The 19,108-nt window shown below is 45.0% G+C and overlaps 3 protein-coding genes across 3 annotated transcripts; all 3 read right to left on the bottom strand.

Moving 5' to 3' along the window:
- Positions 1-6,164: 6,164 nt before the first annotated feature.
- Positions 6,165-7,112, bottom strand: LOC136546448 (uncharacterized). Its single transcript, XM_066538423.1, has one exon. The coding sequence runs from the start codon at positions 7,099-7,101 to the stop codon at positions 6,613-6,615; it is 489 nt and encodes a 162-aa protein (XP_066394520.1). The 5' UTR covers positions 7,102-7,112; the 3' UTR covers positions 6,165-6,612.
- Positions 7,113-13,389: 6,277 nt separating this feature from the next.
- LOC136544213 (uncharacterized) lies at positions 13,390-13,767 on the bottom strand. The gene has a single exon (XM_066536446.1). It carries the CDS (start codon positions 13,765-13,767, stop codon positions 13,390-13,392), a length of 378 nt encoding a protein of 125 aa, XP_066392543.1.
- Positions 13,768-14,512: 745 nt separating this feature from the next.
- LOC136546447 (probable galacturonosyltransferase 4) lies at positions 14,513-18,333 on the bottom strand. The gene is made up of 7 exons (XM_066538422.1): positions 18,059-18,333; positions 17,846-17,929; positions 17,226-17,641; positions 16,561-16,844; positions 16,078-16,435; positions 15,357-15,932; positions 14,513-15,082 (listed from the first exon to the last, which is right to left on the bottom strand). The coding sequence occupies exons 1-7, from the start codon at positions 18,180-18,182 to the stop codon at positions 14,807-14,809; spliced, it is 2,118 nt and encodes a 705-aa protein (XP_066394519.1). The 5' UTR covers positions 18,183-18,333; the 3' UTR covers positions 14,513-14,806.
- Between the last annotated feature and the right edge of the window lie 775 nt (positions 18,334-19,108).

Here is a 19,108-nt window from a genome sequence, read left to right as displayed (position 1 = left end):
GACACTGGCAGGCTATGTCCGGTCAGGCTAACGTACGATGACGCAGAAGCTAGAGTGTGACCGGACGCTGGCTGCGTCCGATCAAGTGTGACCGGACACGTCCGGTCGAGGTCGGTACCTTACTAGAAATGACCGGACGCTGGGGTTTCAGCGTCTGGTTAGTTGAAAACTGCTGCGTCCGATCAAGTCAAGTGACCGTTAGAACCGGGACACGTGGCCGTCTGCGGGCGACCGGACGCTGAGGTTCAGCGTCCGGTCAACACGACCGGAGCGTCCGGTCGGCCCGATTTTTGCCCAGTGAAGGGGTAACGGCTAGTTTAGCCCTTGGGGCTATAAATAGAAGTGGCCTTCGGCCATGGCTGGTGTGGAGCACCTTGGGGGACTTTGTGTCCATGCTTGAGAGTGCTTAGGAGCCCTCCATCTCACACATACTTGATAGCGATCATCCGATTGTGTGAGTGAGCGATTCTAGTGTGATTGCATCGTGAGGTTGCATTGAGTGGCACTAGGTGATCGAGTTGCAAGCCGGTGGTGCTTGTTACTCTTGGAGGTTGCCACCTCCTAGACGACTTGGTGGTGGTCTCCGTCGAAGCGCGCAAGAAGCTTGTGCGGCGCTCCGGAGAAGTGCTTGTGAGGGGCATTGTGCTCGCCCCGCGGGAGCCACGAAGAGCAACTCTAGTAAAGCGTGTCATTGAGCTACCCTCACTCAAGGGGTAGGTTCTTGCGGCGTCCGACGTGCGGGCTTAGCGGGTGATGCTAATTAGCCGCCGAACCACCAAGTGAGCGGTCGACACAACGGGGACTAGCGTGTTGGCAAACACGTGAACCTCGGGAGAAAAATCATCGTGTCAACCTTGTTCTTCCCGTTGGTTTACATCCCCATTACACAAACTTGCAATTACTTTTATACATATTAAGCTTGTGTAGTTGCTCTTGTAATTAGATAGCTTGTGTAGCTTGCTAATTACCTTCTTGCTTGTGTAGCATAGAAGTAGCTCTCTTGCATGGCTAATTTGGTCTTAGTAACCTTGTTAGTCACATTGCTTAGTTTGTGTAGCTAAGTATTTGCGCTCTCTAATTAGGCATTGGTTGCCTTGTTATTGAGCATTGCTAGTGAGCTTTGTTAGCTTTGTGCTTTTGCTTACTAGCATGTGTAGGAGCTCTCTTGTTGCTAAAATACTAGTGGCATAGGTTTGTGTAACCTTGCTCCTAGAATTATTTAGGAGAGCTCTAACTAGTCCGGCACCTTTGTTGCATAATTATTATCTTTGCAAGGTGCTAGTGAACATATATAGTGGGATATAGTCTTGGCTAGACCGATAGTTTTAATTCCGCATTTGTATCGGTTAGCCGACGCGATTAATTTTAGAAAAGACTATTCACCTCCCTCTAGTCCGTAATCTCGACCCTTCAGCTGTAACACCTTTGGTGTTACACCCTAAATCATTTACTAAGACATGTCATGAGCATCATATTTATGTGTTAGTGCATATGATAAAGTGTGTAGATCAATTTCTTGTAACCTAAAATGACTAATAAAAATGTTAAACGAAAGTTGATTCGATAGCTCCTATTAATTAAGTAGGGTTTAAAACTAATTTTTATTGAACAAAAATATTATAGAACATATATGTGGCGCTTAAATAAAGATTGGAATATAAACTTCATAGATAACAATGAAATACTTGATGTAGAAAAATAACATTGCTAGCCAATATTTTTAATAGCCTAGAAATGCAATTTGAAATCAAGTTCAGCTCAAAAGACAGAATATTTTCAAGTATGTTGACAGTTAGACAATGCCATGTTTAGGAATTTATTTTACGAAATCGGGTTAAGAAAAGGTGTCATATGTTAGCTCGGTTTGGTAGCCGCATATGCCATCTTGACCATGTTGAAGATGGTTAAGGTCCAGAAGCAACCGTTTAGTTTTTATAGACGCTTTAAAATTCGTGCACGACACGGTCTCGAGCTCGTTGGCCGTGTGGGCGCGGTCACCACGCTCGGGCGTTTGGCGTCGCCACGCTGGCTGTCCCGCGTGCATGCGCGCTGCTGCGCGTGGCCGGCCACGGCTGCTCTGGCCTAGCCGCCACTGGCTCCTAGCGCGCGGAGCCGCTGCTGTTGCTTGCGCAGCTAGGCGTTGCTGCCGCCTGTCCCGTCGTGCTGTCGCACTGCCGACCTGCCCTGCCCCGCTAGTGCCGTCGCCTTACCGTCATGTCTGTGCCTCCCTTTGCATCTCTGCACCGCTGTCGGCCCAATGTGATGCCACCTCTACCGCGCGCACATGGCTGGGCTTGCCGTCGCCTTGTCATGGATGGCACTACGGCGCGTGGGCCACGCCGGTGGTGAACGCGTGCGCCTGTCTGCTAGCGTCTGGATGTGGGTCTCCATGGTCATGCCAACCACATCCAGCCAAGGCGCACACACACCGAGCCACCGGCCGTACCCCACCGCTCTCTGTCTGTTTCTCATCTCTCTACCGCCGTCATGCCGTGCCATCAATTGGCCACCGAGTGATCACCTCCATTCAATTCAGCGCATCCACGTCTTCACCATCAGGTGCCCTTGCTGCCCAACCCCACCCAACTATGAAGAAGACACTACCAAGCTCCAATTTTGGAGTTTTCCCGCCGCTGTACCGATAAGGTTGTGTCCGGCCGTAGATGTGGGCAGCCCTCCTACCGTCCCTCCCGAGCCAATTCACTTGCACCACAAGCTTCACCTTGCCTCCCTCTTCACCTTGTGAACGTCAGCAGAACCGCTACCACCTCCCCGTCGTTGCTGACGCGATCGTGCCGCCGTGGTGCCCTCCTCCGTCATCTTTCGCCCCAACCGTCACCCTGGCCTGATCCATGGTAGCCTCCTGATGCTCACACGCTAACCAATTAGTCCTGTAGCTACCCTAGCTCACTGAAATAGTGGCACCGCCGTCGTGGATGGCCGCGCGTCGCTGCAGCCTTCCCCAGCCAGTCGTGTCACCCCGCACCGCCGCTTAGTGTAGCCACTCGGGTCGGAGATGGTGACCGGCCTGTTAGGTGGTCTGTCGTAGGTCCCTGGTGGCCGGCGCAGCCGCGCTGTGTCACCGGGGGTGTGCGTGGGGGAATTCCAAGAAAGCCAAGATGTTAAGTGAAAAGGTTTGAGAGAGGGAAAAATAGTGTTAGTCTTAGTTGTAATTCGAGAAAAGTTCGAGGCCTCATTTTTTGTGCTTTTGTCAACAGCATTCCAGAGCTGTCGGGCTCTAAGCTTGATCTTCATGGTCACCGACCACTCTCCATAGTTGGTGCGAGTCAGCGTCGGCCAACTGGTGCCGCTGACCTCCCGCATCGTGCAAACAACGGCCTCAGATCGTGGTTGGGCAGCCACAGCAGTGCCACTACTGTCGTCTATTTTCGAACCGTTCGTCATCGCCAGTGGTTAGTCCGGCGACAACGTTTGTATGGCTCCGATACCACTTGTTAGCCCACAGGATCACCGGCTCAGGTGAGTCGATCACTCACAAGTCTTGTCGACCACGACCAAGCACGACAGAGGATGTCCGATCACACACACTATGACTAGAGGTAGAAGAAGATGGAGAATAGAGTATACACACACAGTACAAGCATCAGCGTTAGCCGGAGCCCTATATAGGTGATGGTAAAACTGAACTCTTTTTGTTGACGGAGCCATGTATAGGAGATGGCAAAACTAAACTCTCTTTGTTGAGTTACAGTGACAAACTATATATACAACTCTATCCATCTAGTCCTAGTACAGCTGCCCTGCTGCAACAGTGACTAGATAACACAACATGACTGACTTCTTCGCCTGTCCCTGCATGTAGCTACAGTCCAGCAGGTGAGCCGTTCGGCGCCTGCCTCTATAGCGGCTACATACCACGGCAGGAAGCCTTTTCGGCGTCGCCTTCCCTTACTGTGTATTCATACAAGGAAGCAATAGATTATCTAACACTTCTCAGTTGGTGGTTGCAGTCCAGGGAAGCACTACCGGAGAGCTTTCGCCGCGGATTCGACTCGCTAACCATGCTGGTTACGTGGGGCATTTGGAAGGAGAGATGCAGGAGGGTCTTCGAGAGGAAGCAGTGCACGCCGGAAAGGTTAACTGAAATTATCTTGGAAGAGGGTAGCAGCTGGAGTGAGGCCGGGTTCGCCTCCATGTCGGTCTTCTTTGCGGTCCAAGTGCCGTAAGCAGCTTTCGCAAGCTCCGTAGTCGCAAATACATCAAGATGTAGTCCCAAACAAAAAACTAACAATCTGTGTAATCTCTCTCTCTGTGGGGTGTCAAAGTGGGGGCATCTCGCTCGCCTTTGGTCACACCGTGTAAAACTTGCTATCCTCTTAATGAAATACGTGTAATGTGCATATTCGCGGAAAAAAAAAATGATGGTGAAATTGTCGTCAACGTGATCCTACGATGGTATGACCTCCCAGGCACTTGTCATAAACGTTGTTTGTATGGTTAAACTCTTCTTCTTAAATACAACGATACATAAATCTTTTTACGTTTTCGAGAAAAAAAGGACAAATGCATCAAGGCTAAGAAACGCTAGTTTGCTCTGGTGATGGACGAGAGGATATTAGAATTCTTAATCGTGATTAGCCCATTAGGATCACTAGCCTAATGACATGAACACACTAATTCCCAGGTTAATTAGCACATACCTTAATTAGCAGAAGACCATCGTTAGACCTTAGATACCTCCTGGATCGGCCTCCTGGTCCTCGGAGCAGCAGAGAGCGTCAGTCTTCAACTGACCGCTGTGCCTCCCTGATCGGTGGGTTAGGGATGTGGGTGTTCTCGCTAGAAGAGGCCGAGCCTTAGAAGCCACACGGTTCCCTTTCTTATAGCACAGCATCAGTTGGGACTGAGCCAACGGTGAAAATACTCCACACGTCCGATCAACGTGCGTTAGTTAGAGCTAGTGGGCCCATGGCCCCTTAGGACTCGGTCATTAGACAACTTAAGCCAAGATTAACTCTAACAGAGAAAGCTAATTCTTTTCGTTTCTCTAATCCTAAAACATGGGTTGTCAGCAAAACCCACCATTACTGCTATCGAATCATGCACCACAATGACAATTTTATAGGCAAAATCGTTGAGACACTGGAGTTGTGGAGTGTGATATCCACAACACCCAGATGTTCGGTTAAAGCAATTGATGTTTCTCGTGGCTTGAGAGACATTTGGTTAATAAAACAATTCGGTCCATGTTGTTTCTACTTTCTGGTGACTTGCGAGATTTACCAGGATTGTAACTCAAGAAGTTTTTAGCGAAAATACTCCATGGTAGATTCTCTTGTTACTAAAATAAAATAAAATAAAGGAGGAAGCAAAAACTTGTGCGCAGCAGGAGCCAAAGATTTAACTGAAACCATCCCTGTAGGTTTTTTTTTTCTCTGTACATTGAGGTGGATTGGGGTAGAATTTAGTTCAAGTTCCACTTTAATCTACCCTAATATATGTGGATTGATATGAATCCGACTATATCCAAACGAGGCCGTAATGGTTTTTTTTTTACCAAACTTTTTTTTTCAGCCTTCTCCTTTATCAATTTTGGACTGAGCAATCGCGAGATTGCTTAGTGGCCTGATACTTTTCAATTTTGGAAGGAAGCTAGAAAGACACAGAGATCCGAATGGAATTGAGGAGGGCGACAGAGTCACGGAGTGCACGCAGGTTGCTTATATGAATTGAGAAGAAAAGGATCATGAGATAAGAGGCTGGCATTATTGAAACCTGGAAATTTGTGGCGACCAGCAGATGTTTAGTTTCTATCAGCTTCTGCTGGCAGGTGCAGCGGGTGAACATGGCAAAAATAGCTAGACAGCTCAATGTGCGAGCCCGAGGTCAGCCCGCGGTGAAAAACTGAAATCGATGTCACCTTAATGTATGATGAAATCGTCCATACCAAATTATAAGATGTTTAACTTGTTTTATTTTAAGTTTGACTGCTCATCTTGTTTAAATTTTTTTTGCAAACATAGTCAAATTTAAGTCATTCTTGAAGAAATTTTATTAATATAAACCAAGCCACAATAAAAGAAATAATATTTTGCATAAATTTTTGAATAAAACAAGTGGTCAAAGTGTCAAAAAAAAAAGTCAAACATCTTATAATTTAAGATGGATTGAGTACCATTATAAATGAGGCTATCTAACACTTTATTGCTTTTCATCCTGATACAGGAAAAAAACTATAGTACTTTTCATGATGAATTTAAGCATATCGACAATATAATTTGCTAAACGCTTTCGGCCATGACATGAATTTGTGATAGAGAAATCTGACTCTAAATTAGCTAATGGCCCGTTCGCGTGTCTTTGAACCTGGCTTAATCCGTTTCTTTTTTAATTCGAAACAGTATTTTTTTTCACAAATTCCTCCAGTATTCCTCCAAACCATCCGAATTCCTCCAGAACCATACCATCCGAACGGAGCCATTCTTAATATGACTGCTGGTGTATAACAATATAACGCGACTATCAAGGCAACTAACTAACGGCATGCAAATGACTGAAAGTACTGTTGACTGATTTGGTAGGAGAGAAAAATACTATACGTTGACGGAAAAGTATGGCTTATAAGTCAAATAAGCCCAAACCAACGTGACGCTAACAGCCGCCACCGCCACCGCCACCGCCACCGCCACCGCCATCACCACCGCCACCGCCACCACAGCCGCCGCCGCCGCCATGATGGCCGCCTGTGTGTCCGCCGCCGGTGTGTCCGCCCCCACCATGATGTCCATGGTGGTGATGGTGGTGGTGGCCGCCGCCACTGGACGCGGCGGCAGCGGCAACGTACGAAGCTGTGTACGCGCTCGTGAAGTCAGTCCCCGTCGTCCCTGACGACCTCGCGGTGCCGCGGCTCGCAGCCGTCGTCGCTGCCGGCCTAACCTTTGTGGTCGCCGGGGCCGGGGCGGGCATCTTCTTGGGCCTGTCGTCGTCGCTGCGGCCGCAGACGAAGACGGCGAACGAGACGACCCAGACGGAGACGACGACCATGCAGAGCCCGAGGAGCCACGACGACGAGCCCAGCGCGGACGCCACCGCGCTGGCGCTGGCGCCGGCTCCAGCTGCGTTCGCAAGGATTCTCGTCATGGAACAGCGAGAACAAGAAGATGAACAATTAAGAGTAACAACTAGATATATATAGCCACGGGGAGGGATTATCTTCTCGAACGGTACTAGTTAGTTATCCGTACTGTTCGGAGGCTCGGAGCCGTCTCCGACTGGATTTCAATTATTCAGAATTATTCAGCAAAGTCCTGGTAGCAATTGCCACGTTGGTTCCTGTTCCGTAGGCCTTCCGCCAGGACGGGACTCAGCTAGCGTGTCTGGGTTTTGCGCCCGATCCTCCCGTACGTTGGTGAATTTTTTCGGCCCAACCTCGCGTACGATTTTTTTTTTCCCAATCCGATGCTCTGGTAGGTGTTTTTTTTCCCCATATACGTCGGTTCCTTTTCGTTTCCGTGTTCCGTCCAATCAGAAGTTCATTTTTTCATGCCGTCCAATCTTCTAGTATGTTTATTACTCACTCCAGGATAGAGTGAAATTCTAGCATATTGTCATGGTTTTGTATCTTAAGTTCGATTAATTATAGATAAAAAATATCAATATTTATGATATTAAATAAATATCATTAGATTAATCACGAAATATGTTTTTATAATAAGTTATTTTGGAGCCGTAATTTATTAGAAATTTGGTCAAACGTGAATTAATTTTGCTAGCGCGCAACACGTAGTTGTATTCTTTTCTGCACGGAGGGAATACTTTCGAGGGTCTGTCCGGTTAGATTTTTCTCCGTCCTCAGCCTTTTTTTTTCATGTAAACATAAAAAATAAACAATAAATATTTATGGAAATTTCAACTATTGACCCTTCTATCTAATTCTAGAAACTCAGCTAGCGTGTCTGGGTTTTGCGCCCGATCCTCCCGTACGTTGGTGAATTTTTTGTGCCCGACCTCGCGTACGACTTTTTTCCCCGATCCAATGCTCTGGAAGGTGTTTTTCCTGTATACGTCGGTTCCTTTCCGTGTTCCGTCCAATCAGAAGTTTATTTTTTCTTGCTGTCCAATCTTCTAGTATGTTCGTTACTCAGTCCGTGCAGGATAGAGTGCAATTCTAGCATATTGTTATGGTTTTGTATCTTAAGTTCGATTAATTATAGATAAAAATATCAATATTTATGATATCAAATAAATATCATTAGATTAATCATGAAATATGTTTTTATAATAAACTATTTTGGAGCCGTAACGTGAATAGTATTTATTAGAAATTTGGTCAAACGTGAATTAATTTTGCTAGCACGCAACACGTAGTTGTAATCTTCTCTGCACGGAGGGAGTACTTTCAAGGGTCTGTCCGATCAGATTTTTCTCCCGTCCTCGGTTTTTTTCTCATGTAAACGTAAAAAATAAAGAATAAATATTTATGGAAATTTCAACTATTGACCCTTCTATCTAATTCTAGAAACTCAGCTAGCGTGTCTGGGTTTTACGCCCGATCCTCCCGTACGTTGGTGAATTTTTTCCGTCCGACCTCGCGTATGACGTTTTTTCCCCAATCCGACGCTCGGGAAGGTGTTTTTTCCGTATACGTTGGTTCCTTTCCGTGTTCCGTCCAATCAGAAGTTCATTTTTTCCTGTCGTCCAATCTTCTAGTATGTTCGTTACTCACTTCGTGAAGGATAGAGTGCAATTCTAGCACATTGTCACGGTTTTGTATCTTAAGTTCAATTAATTATAGATAAAAAATATCAATATTTATGATATCAAATAAATATTATTAGATTAATCACGAAATATGTTTTTATAATAAATTATTTTGGAGCCGTAATATGAATAGTATTTATTAGAAATTTGGTCAAACATGAATTAATTTTGCTAGCACGCAACACGTAGTTATATTCTTTTCTGCATGGAGGGAGTACTTTCAAGGGTCTGTCTGATCAGATTTTTCTCCCGTCCTCAGCCTTTTTTTCTCATGTAAACGTAAAAAATAAACAATAAATATTTATGGAAATTTCAACTATTGACCCTTCTATCTAATTCTAGAAACTTAGCTAGCGTGTCTGGGTTTTGCGCCCGATCCTCCCGTATGTTGGTGAATTTTTTCCGCCTGACCTCGCGTACGATGTTTTTCCCCCAATTCGATGCTCTGGAAGGTGTTTTTTCCGTATACGTCGGTGTCGATGTTTTACCACCGGCAACCCGCCACGGGGGCACCCGGGGCGGTGATTTGTTCGGAGGGGTATCGGCGTATGCAGGAACTCGGCGGTAAACGCGGGGAGACAACGATTTATACTAGTTCGGTACGTCGGAAAATCACGGCGCTCTACGTTCAGTGTGGAGTAGATAGTATGTTGCGCCCTGCGCTATGTTGTCCTCTTGATCTCTATCGAGATCTAGAGGTTTTTTTCGTTGTGTGTTGTATGGTGTGTTCTTGTGTAGGTGCCGATCTAGGGACCCCTGCCCTCCTTTATATAGTCCAGGAGAGGCGGGAGTCCTAGTTGGTTACAAAGTAGAGATTCTAGTAGGATTATGTGTAATTAGTCCTAGTAGGATTACATGTAGAGAATCCTATTTGGACTAGGTTTTCTTCTCTCTTCTCCGTGGGGAAACCTATGGGTCCCGCATCGACAAGCCCCCCAGCATTTCATGATTGAGCTTCAAGGGCCGGGTTGTTGTAGTCCTAGTTGTCCTCCGATCCAGCTGCATCCGGGAGCCCTCGAGGTGTTCGAGTTGGAGTCGAACTCAGTTGTCGTTTTGACTTTGTTGAGGTGGAATCCGGGGCTGGTTGTCCGACGTAGCATATACAACATGTGTTCGTGCATGTATATACACATATATGTTGTCCTTGTTTGCTTCTTTTTTTCATCGAATGGAGACGCATCAGGCCCTTGCCGTATTCAGAGTTCGGTTATTATTCCACCGTGAGAGTACAACTGACTTGGATATAGGTTCCGTTCGTCTTGAATTCGACTGCGTGCCCAACGAAAAGTCTGCCGATCACGAATCCAACCTGAGTTTGTCCACTGGCTCGTACAGGCATAAGTCGATGATGATGCCTAGAGACGCCATGTTGTTGTCATCATGTCAATTGAACTGCTGCGAGTTTGACGTGGAAGTTTGTTCGGAATTTGAGCATGATGATCCGGTACATGAACGTGGTGAAGTTCCTGTGCCAGATCTTGAGATTGAACGAGATGCGGTGAGTTCATTGGTGTACATGTTCCCAACGATAGCTTGTACGAGTTTTGGATGCTCGAGGCTGTCGCCGAGAACGTGTTGTTGATCTTGAGGGTCGACGAGAGCTGCAGCAGCGACTTGTCGATGAGGGCCAACAAGAGCCACAACAAGTCTTTGATCTTGAGGTCCACCGAGCTCTCAAACACAAAGCGCCGAGAACCCCTACCTGGCGCGCCAGCTGTCGATGTTTTACCACCGATAGCCTACCACGGGGGTACCCAGGACAGTTGTTCGGGCTTCGGTAAATAGTGGAACTCGGCGGTTACGCAAAGAGACTCATAATTTATACTGGTTCGGGCCCTCGACTTGGTCGAGTAATAACCTTACGTTCAGTTTGGCGTTAGCCTGTTTGCATCGTATTGCTTTGAGTATTGGGTGTGTTCAGTTGTTTACAAGGGATATCCTCACCAGCCCTTTATAGTCCAGGTGCTGAGAGGAGTTGTTTGTGTTCTACTCGGATACAAGGTCAGAGTCCTAAGCTATGCTTCGGGCGCCTTTCCTTGTATAGTCCGAATTGGAGTTTTGGTCTTGCACGTTGCTTTGCTCCGTGCTCTTCTTGACGATTGGGTTGTGGGCCTATTACCAAGGCCCACTTCCCTATAGTACGGTCTATGGGGGGGCCCGTAGGGTTCCCCATCGATAGTCGGTTCCTTTCCGTGTTCCGTCCAATCAGAAGTTCATTTTTTCCTGCCGTCCAACGTCCAATCAGAAGTTCATTTTTTCCTGCCGTCCAATCTTCTAGTATGTTCATTAGTCACTCTGTGCAGGATAGAGTGCAATTCTAGCACATTGTGATGGTTTTGTATCTTAAGTTCGATTAATTATAGATAAAAAATATCAATATTTATGATATCAAATAAATATCATTAGATTAATCATGAAATATGTTTTTATAATAAATTATTTTAGAGCCGTAAATGTGAATAGTATTTATTAGAAATTGGTCAAACGTGAATTAATTTTGCTAGCACGCAACACGTACTTGTATTCTTTTCTACATGGAGGGAGTACTTTCAAGGGTCTGTCCGATTAGATTTTTCTCCCGTCCTCAGCCTTTTTTCTCTCATGTAAACGTAAAAAATAAACAATAAATATTTATGGAAATTTCAACTATTGACCCTTCTATCTAATTCTAGAAACTCAGCTAGCGTGTCTGGGTTTTGCGCCCGATCCTCGTGTACGTTGGTGAATTTTTTCCGCCCGACCTCACGTACGACGTCCGTCCCCCCCCCCCCCCCCCCCCCCCCAATCCGATGCTCTGGAAGGTGTTTTTTCCCGTATACGTCGGTTCCTTTCCGTGTTCTGTCCAATCAGAAGTTCATTTTTTCATGCCGTCCAATCTTCTAGTATGTTCGTTAGTCACTCCGTGCAGGATAGAGTGCAATTCTAGCACATTGTCATGGTTTTGTATCTTAAGTTCGATTAATTATAGATAAAAATATCAATATTTATGACATCAAATAAATATTATTAGATTAATCATGAAATATGTTTTTATAATAAATTATTTTGGAGCCGTAATGTGAATAGTATTTATTAGAAATTTGGTCAAACGTGAATTAATTTTGCTAGCACGCAACACGTAGTTGCATTCTTTTTTGCACGGAGGGAGTACTTTCAAGGGTCTGTCCGATCAGATTTTTCTCCCGTCCTCAGCCTTTTTTCTCATGTAAACGTAAAAAATAAACAATAAATATTTGTGGAAATTTTAACTATTGACCCTTCTATCTAATTCTAGAAACTCAACTAGCGTGTCTGGGTTTTGCGCCCGATCCTCCCGTACGTTGGTGAATTTTTTCCGCCCGACCTCGCGTACGACGTTTTTTCCCCCAATCCAATGCTCTGGAAGGTGTTTTTCCCGTATAGGTCGGTTCCTTTCCGTGTTCTGTCCAATCAGGAGTTCATTTTTTCCTGCCGTCCAATCTTCTAGTATGTTCGTTACTCACTCTATGCAGGAGTGAGTGTAATTCTAGCACATTGTTATGGTTTTGTACCTTAAGTTTGATTAATTATAGATAAAAATATCAATATTTATGATATCAAATAAATATCATTAGATTAATCATAAAATATGTTTTTATAATAAATTATTTTGGAGCCGTAAATGTGAATAGTATTTATTAGAAATTTGGTCAAACGTGAATTAATTTTGCTAGCACACAACACGCAGTTGCATTCCTTTCTGCACGGAAGGAGTACTTTCAAGGGTCTGTCCGATCAGGTTTTTCTCCCATCCTCGGCCTTTTTTTCTCATGTAAACGTAAAAAATAAACAATAAGTATTTATGGAAATTTCAACTATTGACCCTTCTATCTAATTCTAGAAACAAATATTTCTACCACTAATAATTGTTAATATAGTTTTATCGGTAGACGGTTCAACTAATCAAACCATAAACTGAATCTTAACCTATTTGTTGATTGTTGACTAACTCGGTCTAAATAAATGTATCTCAACAATTTTTGATGAGGGCTGCCGAGAGAGGTCTTCTATTATAATCATCATCGGAAAGATCAATCCATGACAAGCCAGCAACTAAATTCTTATATTCACTTTAATCAAATATTAGAACTATATAGATTTTTGTGAGTCCTTAAAGGAAGTTACAAAACTTGATATTTAACCGTACCAACATGGATACTATAAAAGATTAAAATTACGATATGTTTACGAATAAATATTTCTATATATGATTTTCAATGGGAGAAAAAATTCTACCAAAGTTGTATTTTAATTCAATACATGCTTAATAGAATATTGTTATCTTATTGTCAAGATTAAATTATATTACAGATGTCATGGCCATCGTAAAATGAATTATAGTTTTAAAATTTTATAAGAACATGTAAAAGATAATAGATGCGTATCATTCTTGTCCTTGTTTCTATAAACATTTGATAGCTTTTTACAACGAATAGGCATGTTTGCCAGTCTTTAACATATGCCACGCTCTAATTCACTTGATAAAATACAAAACACTTTATATTTTATTTTTTTGGGAAAAACATTTTATATTTTCATTCAGAAAGTATTTCTAGTTATTGTACTACTGCAGTGAATCAAAGCTCTAGCTGCGACTACAGGGTACAGGCCGGCCGGGCGTCGCCACCATGCCGTTTGCGTGACCTCTCCTCAGCCAAACGCGGTGAGTCCGCAGACGTTCTTGATGAGGTGCGGGTACGTTGGGTTGAACGGGAAGCTGGAGAAGGCGGCAGCGACGCACCTGTCGCCGATCCTCTCCAGCACCGAGCAGCAGGCCTTGCTGATGCGCACCTGGCGCGCGGCCAACGACTGGAGGACGTCGTCCACGCAGCTCTCCGACGCCAGGGTGGATTTCCAGCAGGACGCCGCCGTCGGTGGCACAATCAGTGGTCCCCTGGGGTCGTCGTTGTCCAACCTAGGCAACGTCTGGAGCCGCCGGTGCGGTGCCGCTGCCGCGGCCGTCGCTGTCGTGGCGCTGAGGACGAGGAGAACGCACAGTGAAAGAAAGCAGTGATCAGCATTGGCCATTGTAGGGGTGGTATACGCCTGCTGTGGGCTTGTGGCAATGCGATGTGCTGTGCGATCTTGGAAGAAGGGCTTGTGGTATTCGAGGATTTGTAGTTTGCAAAGGAAAGATTAGTTACGAATGTGTTCAATGAGCGGTTTGGGAGAAGTCAGAGCTGCGTGTGAGTGAGGTGTTGTTTGCGTTTTTTTTTTTTTTTTTTTTTCTCTCCAGTTAGGCCTTGTTTAGATTGCAAGTTTTTTCACTCTCTCTCCATCACATCAAATCTTTGGACACATGCATGGAGTATTAAATGTAGATAAAAAAATAACTAATTACACAGTTGATTGTAAATTACGAGATGAATCTTTTGAGCCTAGTTAGGCCATGATTGGATAATAATTATCAAATACAAACGAATGTGCTACAGTGCCAAATACTGATTCCTAACTCCAATCTAAACAAGACCTTACTGTAAAATAACAAATGCGTCATTGATGTATGCATTCACTGATAAACGTATAAATGAAGAAGCAAATTCATGAAAGGAGCTGATTTGGTACTGCTGTTAATTTTCTCCTTCCCTGCTTCTCTTGGGTCATTGATATAAGGTGTGACGCTCCAGGACATTAGAGATTTTTTCGCATGAAAAATTTGAAAAATTGAACGCATCAACACAAAATCATATGACCGTACAACAAGGATCCCATGCTGTCGTGCATAAACAGTGATCAGATAACACAGGATGCAGCAAACTGAAGTAGTGGAAAAGCGTTGCAAAACTCCACTATTTGTGAGGGCTTCTAACATAGCATTCAATTCATACAGTCAAAAATTATCTACTATCATATTAGCATTTATAAGCACAAAATGAAATATGCCTTGGCTACTAACTGTTTGTATGATCTAAGCCTACCACCAACCTGCTGGCACCTTTACATCAGGAAGGACATCAGTTACAAAGAATAAGCACTCTAGGCAATTTAAATTACCTAGAGCACAAATAATTGGTCTAAGAAATATAATTGAAAAGAAAAGGATAAACCATACACCACTATTTGCTGTTCACGGGTTTACATTGCACTCCCGTAGAAACACTTGATCGTAATTGACGTGTGCTGACCAGTACTTGCGGTATTTGGGCAATCCAATCTCAAGCCAGGGCTTCAAGTTTCCATTGTAGTGGATGACAGCCGCTCGCCTGATATCCTTTTCATTGACATTTGGGTTGTACCCTAGTCCTAATTGATGCCACGAATGATCAAGAGGGAACGTGCGGTTCCAGAAGGTTACAAGACCAGCAGGGAGGGTACCTAGCTTCCACAATAGCCTGTTTTCATTCTGCACAAAGGAGACGAGTGAGTGAACTATACAAGAAGATAAATAGTATGACAGTAAACAATGCTCAAATCCTACAGGAGTGTACTTTTGTATCAAAATATAGCTGCAACCCTACTAAGATACAGCCTGCACAACTGTTCGTGAAGTGTCTAATAGGAAATGCTACATATGAATTATGTCACTATTAGCATTATCAGCTCAAGCACTTGAGTACATACTCTAGTGTAGCAACAGGAACTAGAAACACAATTTCACATGTAAAGCTCATACTCACCAACTTCTGCCAGGTATGGTAGACCTCAGTGATGTTTTGCTTTCTCCACTCAGACAAATCAAACATGTTCATGCCATATGCCCAACCGCAAGCATGTGGATCAAAATTCTTGGCAATAAGAGGGTTTGAGAAGTTGAGGTACTTATCAAACCTATGGAATGCCTGTCTGCAGGTCTCGACAGCACCATTAACCTTGCCTTTGAGATCTACCAACCAAAGCGCACTTAGGTCTCGCTGTACTACAGTATCATCGTCCAGAAATAACACCTTGTTAAGCTTTGGGAAGATCTCAGGGAGATAGAACCTCAGATGGTTGAGTATTGACAAGTACTTGGGGTTCCGAAACTTAGGATTTTCATCATGCCTAGCATGCCCAGTTCTGAAGTAGTAATTAATCATAAACTGGGTTTCCAACTGCTTCAGAACTGGACTGTAGCTTGAATTTAACCATGTAAACTCTTCAATGTTCTGAACCTGAATAGCAGCTTTACCCAAGGGATTAGCCAGGAACCACATTTTCATTGCAGCATAGTTATGCCTATCTGTCACAATGTGGAATACATGGTTTTCTGGTTTCTGCATTAAATATAGCATCAAAAGGTTAGTGGTGAAAAATGATTAAATCAATTAGAATATTCAGCATAAAAAGAGAAGTTGATTCTTGATTCACAATAATTAACTGAACACCTAATTAGCAACTTTCTGAGGCCAAGTGGTATACCTTAGCATGGACAAGAGTTGAGTTAACAACCACTGCAGCAGCCAATACATTGTCTGAAAACAAGGCATAATGATAGAGTTTGGGGTCTTCCAGCTTCTCCCCATAGGGAAAGTCCTTATTCTTTGAGTTGGTGAAATAGTACTCATTTGTAAGCCGCAGTGTAAGGCAATGGAGACCCTTGGGTAGAGATTTTGCTGCCACTTGCGCTAGATAGTTAGCTTGCCTTTTGTTTGATTCGAGTTGCTGCTCTGTTGAGTGAAGGACTGTTTTGATCCTATTCACAGCACTAGAGCAACTATCATGATTTTTCCTGACCTTCACCAATGTCTGCTCCATTGCTCTAATTTTGCTGTGGACACTGTTGAGAAAAATAGAAAATCATGTCAGAGATGTTTGGTTCAAACAAAAAGTACAGCAACACCAATCATACACCATCACTACACAGGCCGAATAAAACTCTTAGTACAGTAGAATAGGATGTACTTCTGAGGTAATTGCCGATCACTGGTCGCATCGCCTAGTGCTCGTTGTATATCCCTCATCCGTGCACGGAGCTCCCTTGCGAAGCCATGATTACCCCTAGAAGCAAACAATCCAAGGTACATCTTTGCTCTTGTTAGCTGGTCCTTGATGATGTGGATTGTAGCATCTGACAAAGTTGTGGTTTGACCAGCTATACTATTTGTTGCATGGTGAGCAGAGTTACTGTTACTTGCACTTGTTTGCTGCTCTCTAGTCTTGTTGGATAAACTATGAGTAGCACTTTCCTGGAAAAGTAGGCGTTTAGCTGTTAGATCAAGATAGAACTCTACCTGAAATCGTTGACAAGAACAAATAACACAAACAACAACATGATTCCATAAGCTAAAATGTACAGATATCGCAATACAATAGGAAGCGTGGATACTTATTCATATAAATACCAAAGTGACGATTTCATAAGAGTGAAAATTTGGTAATCCACTACTAACATGTCATCTAAACAAGTAGACATTAACAGAGGGCACCAATAAGCAAACACTACTTACAAGGAAACATTAAAACCTAGACTGATCTTCTACAAGAAAATTTACCTTGATAGAAGATGAATTCAGGATTCCAACAGTGAAACATTAAAACCTAGACTGATCTTCTACAAGAAAATTTACCTTGATAGAAGATGAATTTAGGATTCCAACAGTGCGCAGTCCAGAATCGTCGTTCATTTCTAGTCCATCTGACCCATTTTTGTGCACCACGCCAGTTGCGTGAGGCAACTCTATCCCAACTTCTTTTCCGTTCTGCTCACCAGCATCCCTGCTATCCCCGGGCTCACCAGATCCATCTTCCCTTCTCTGGCTTCCCACAACCTCCTTAATGATGCCGTCCTGCCCCAACCTAGCACTGCCATTCCCCACGACAACCGGGTCATCTTCCTCTTCCGCGCTCCGCAACTCACTGTCCGCAGCAGTATCTGATTTTCCAGATGCACGGCTCCTGCTGCTCCCTGCCTCAACCACTTGCCAGCGATCAGTTGCTGATAGCACACGGTTTTTGTGCTCCCCAAGCCTTTCAATTATCAAATCTACAAAACGCATCAATTGGTGGTTTGAATGCTAGTAGCATAGCAGGTGAAAAAAAAGATCTCTATCTGACTGGTGCGGAACCAAAATCATCCGTCTCCGCCGTCCGTACCACTACACGATCTAAGACGGCCGAAATGCGTGCGAAAATTCCCTTTGGCAAGATAGGTCCAATCAAGCAGGAGATTGGGGATAAAGAAACTCACCTTTGGCCAGAGACACCGCGGACGCTGCCATGTGCGGCCACACCAGATTGGACGCGCCCTCCTGGTCGAACGCGCCGCTCGCCACTGCAAAAAAAACCAAGACACCGCCCGGAAAACCGCGCCCGTCAGACACGAAACCTTCCCGCATTGCTCGAAACCACGCACGGAGAGAGGCCAGGCCAGAGGAAGGGAAGGGAAGGGAAGGGAACGCACCGGTGGAGTCCGGGAGGGGCGCGACCGAGAAGGAGGAGCCGCCGTACAGCACGAGGGGCGCCAGCACCGACGCGAGGAGGAGGAGGAGCACCGCGCCCCGGCACCGCCGGCGGCGCCGCAGCATTGCCCTCGCCGCCAGTTCCGGCGAGCCTGCTGCCGCCGCCGCCGAGGAGGGGGGAAGGGGAGAGGGAGGGGGCGGTCGCTTTCCGGTGGGGGCAGGCGCTTATTTTGGTGGGGGGGCGACGGGGTTTGGTGGCGTCGGCTTGCCCGACGCGAATTTCCGGGGGCGGGCTGCGGTGCGGGTAGGGGTAACGTGCGATCGGTGCCGCCGGGAGCGTGACATCCATGCGATGCGATGATGTCGCCCGTGCGTGCCGCGTGCCCGCGTGCGCGTCGGTTTGCTGGGCCTCCTCGCTTTTGCTCTGGGCACACACGGCCGAAATGGGACGCACCAGATTTGCCAAGATTTTAGCTGGATCTGGGATTCGCCGGAAGTCTTGCTCTGGCTTCATTAGAGTACAGTATATACCTCTAAAGGTCACCACTTGCAGTTTGGCATTTTGGGTATAAATCTAAGTGAATTGTTTAGATTTATTTACATCTAAAATTGTATTCTTTTTTGTCTAGTAAATTTATACAGTATTTTAAGATTGTGTTCTTTTTGGGACCAGGGCGTAGGTTGATGTGTTGTTGGCCGGTGCTGGTTGTGGTTGGCCCTCAAGGCCTCTTAATCTCATCCCTCGCCAGTCGCCACACCTCAAACGCTGCTGGCACAAGGTCGAGAGCGGCACGCATGAGCAAGGGCGGCCACGTGGCCCTCGCCGCTTCCGTTTGAGCTGGGGCCGGCTATAAACTCGTGCGTGTGGATGAGGATGCAAGCCATCAAGGGCCAGGGATCGAGGATATTTGAACGACGCCATACCAAAGCCACTTGCCTTCCCAAGCAAGTATACTTTCCGTGTTATTATATATGGTTCAGCTGTATTTTTAGTTAACGGCATATTGAATGGTGAACATTTAATTATTTACGATACGATGTGAGATTTGCTT

Source organism: Miscanthus floridulus, chromosome 3 (genome assembly GCF_019320115.1).
Source record: "Miscanthus floridulus cultivar M001 chromosome 3, ASM1932011v1, whole genome shotgun sequence".
In the NCBI taxonomy this organism is placed as follows: domain Eukaryota; kingdom Viridiplantae; phylum Streptophyta; class Magnoliopsida; order Poales; family Poaceae; genus Miscanthus; species Miscanthus floridulus.
This window is presented reverse-complemented; position numbering and strand designations above follow the sequence as displayed.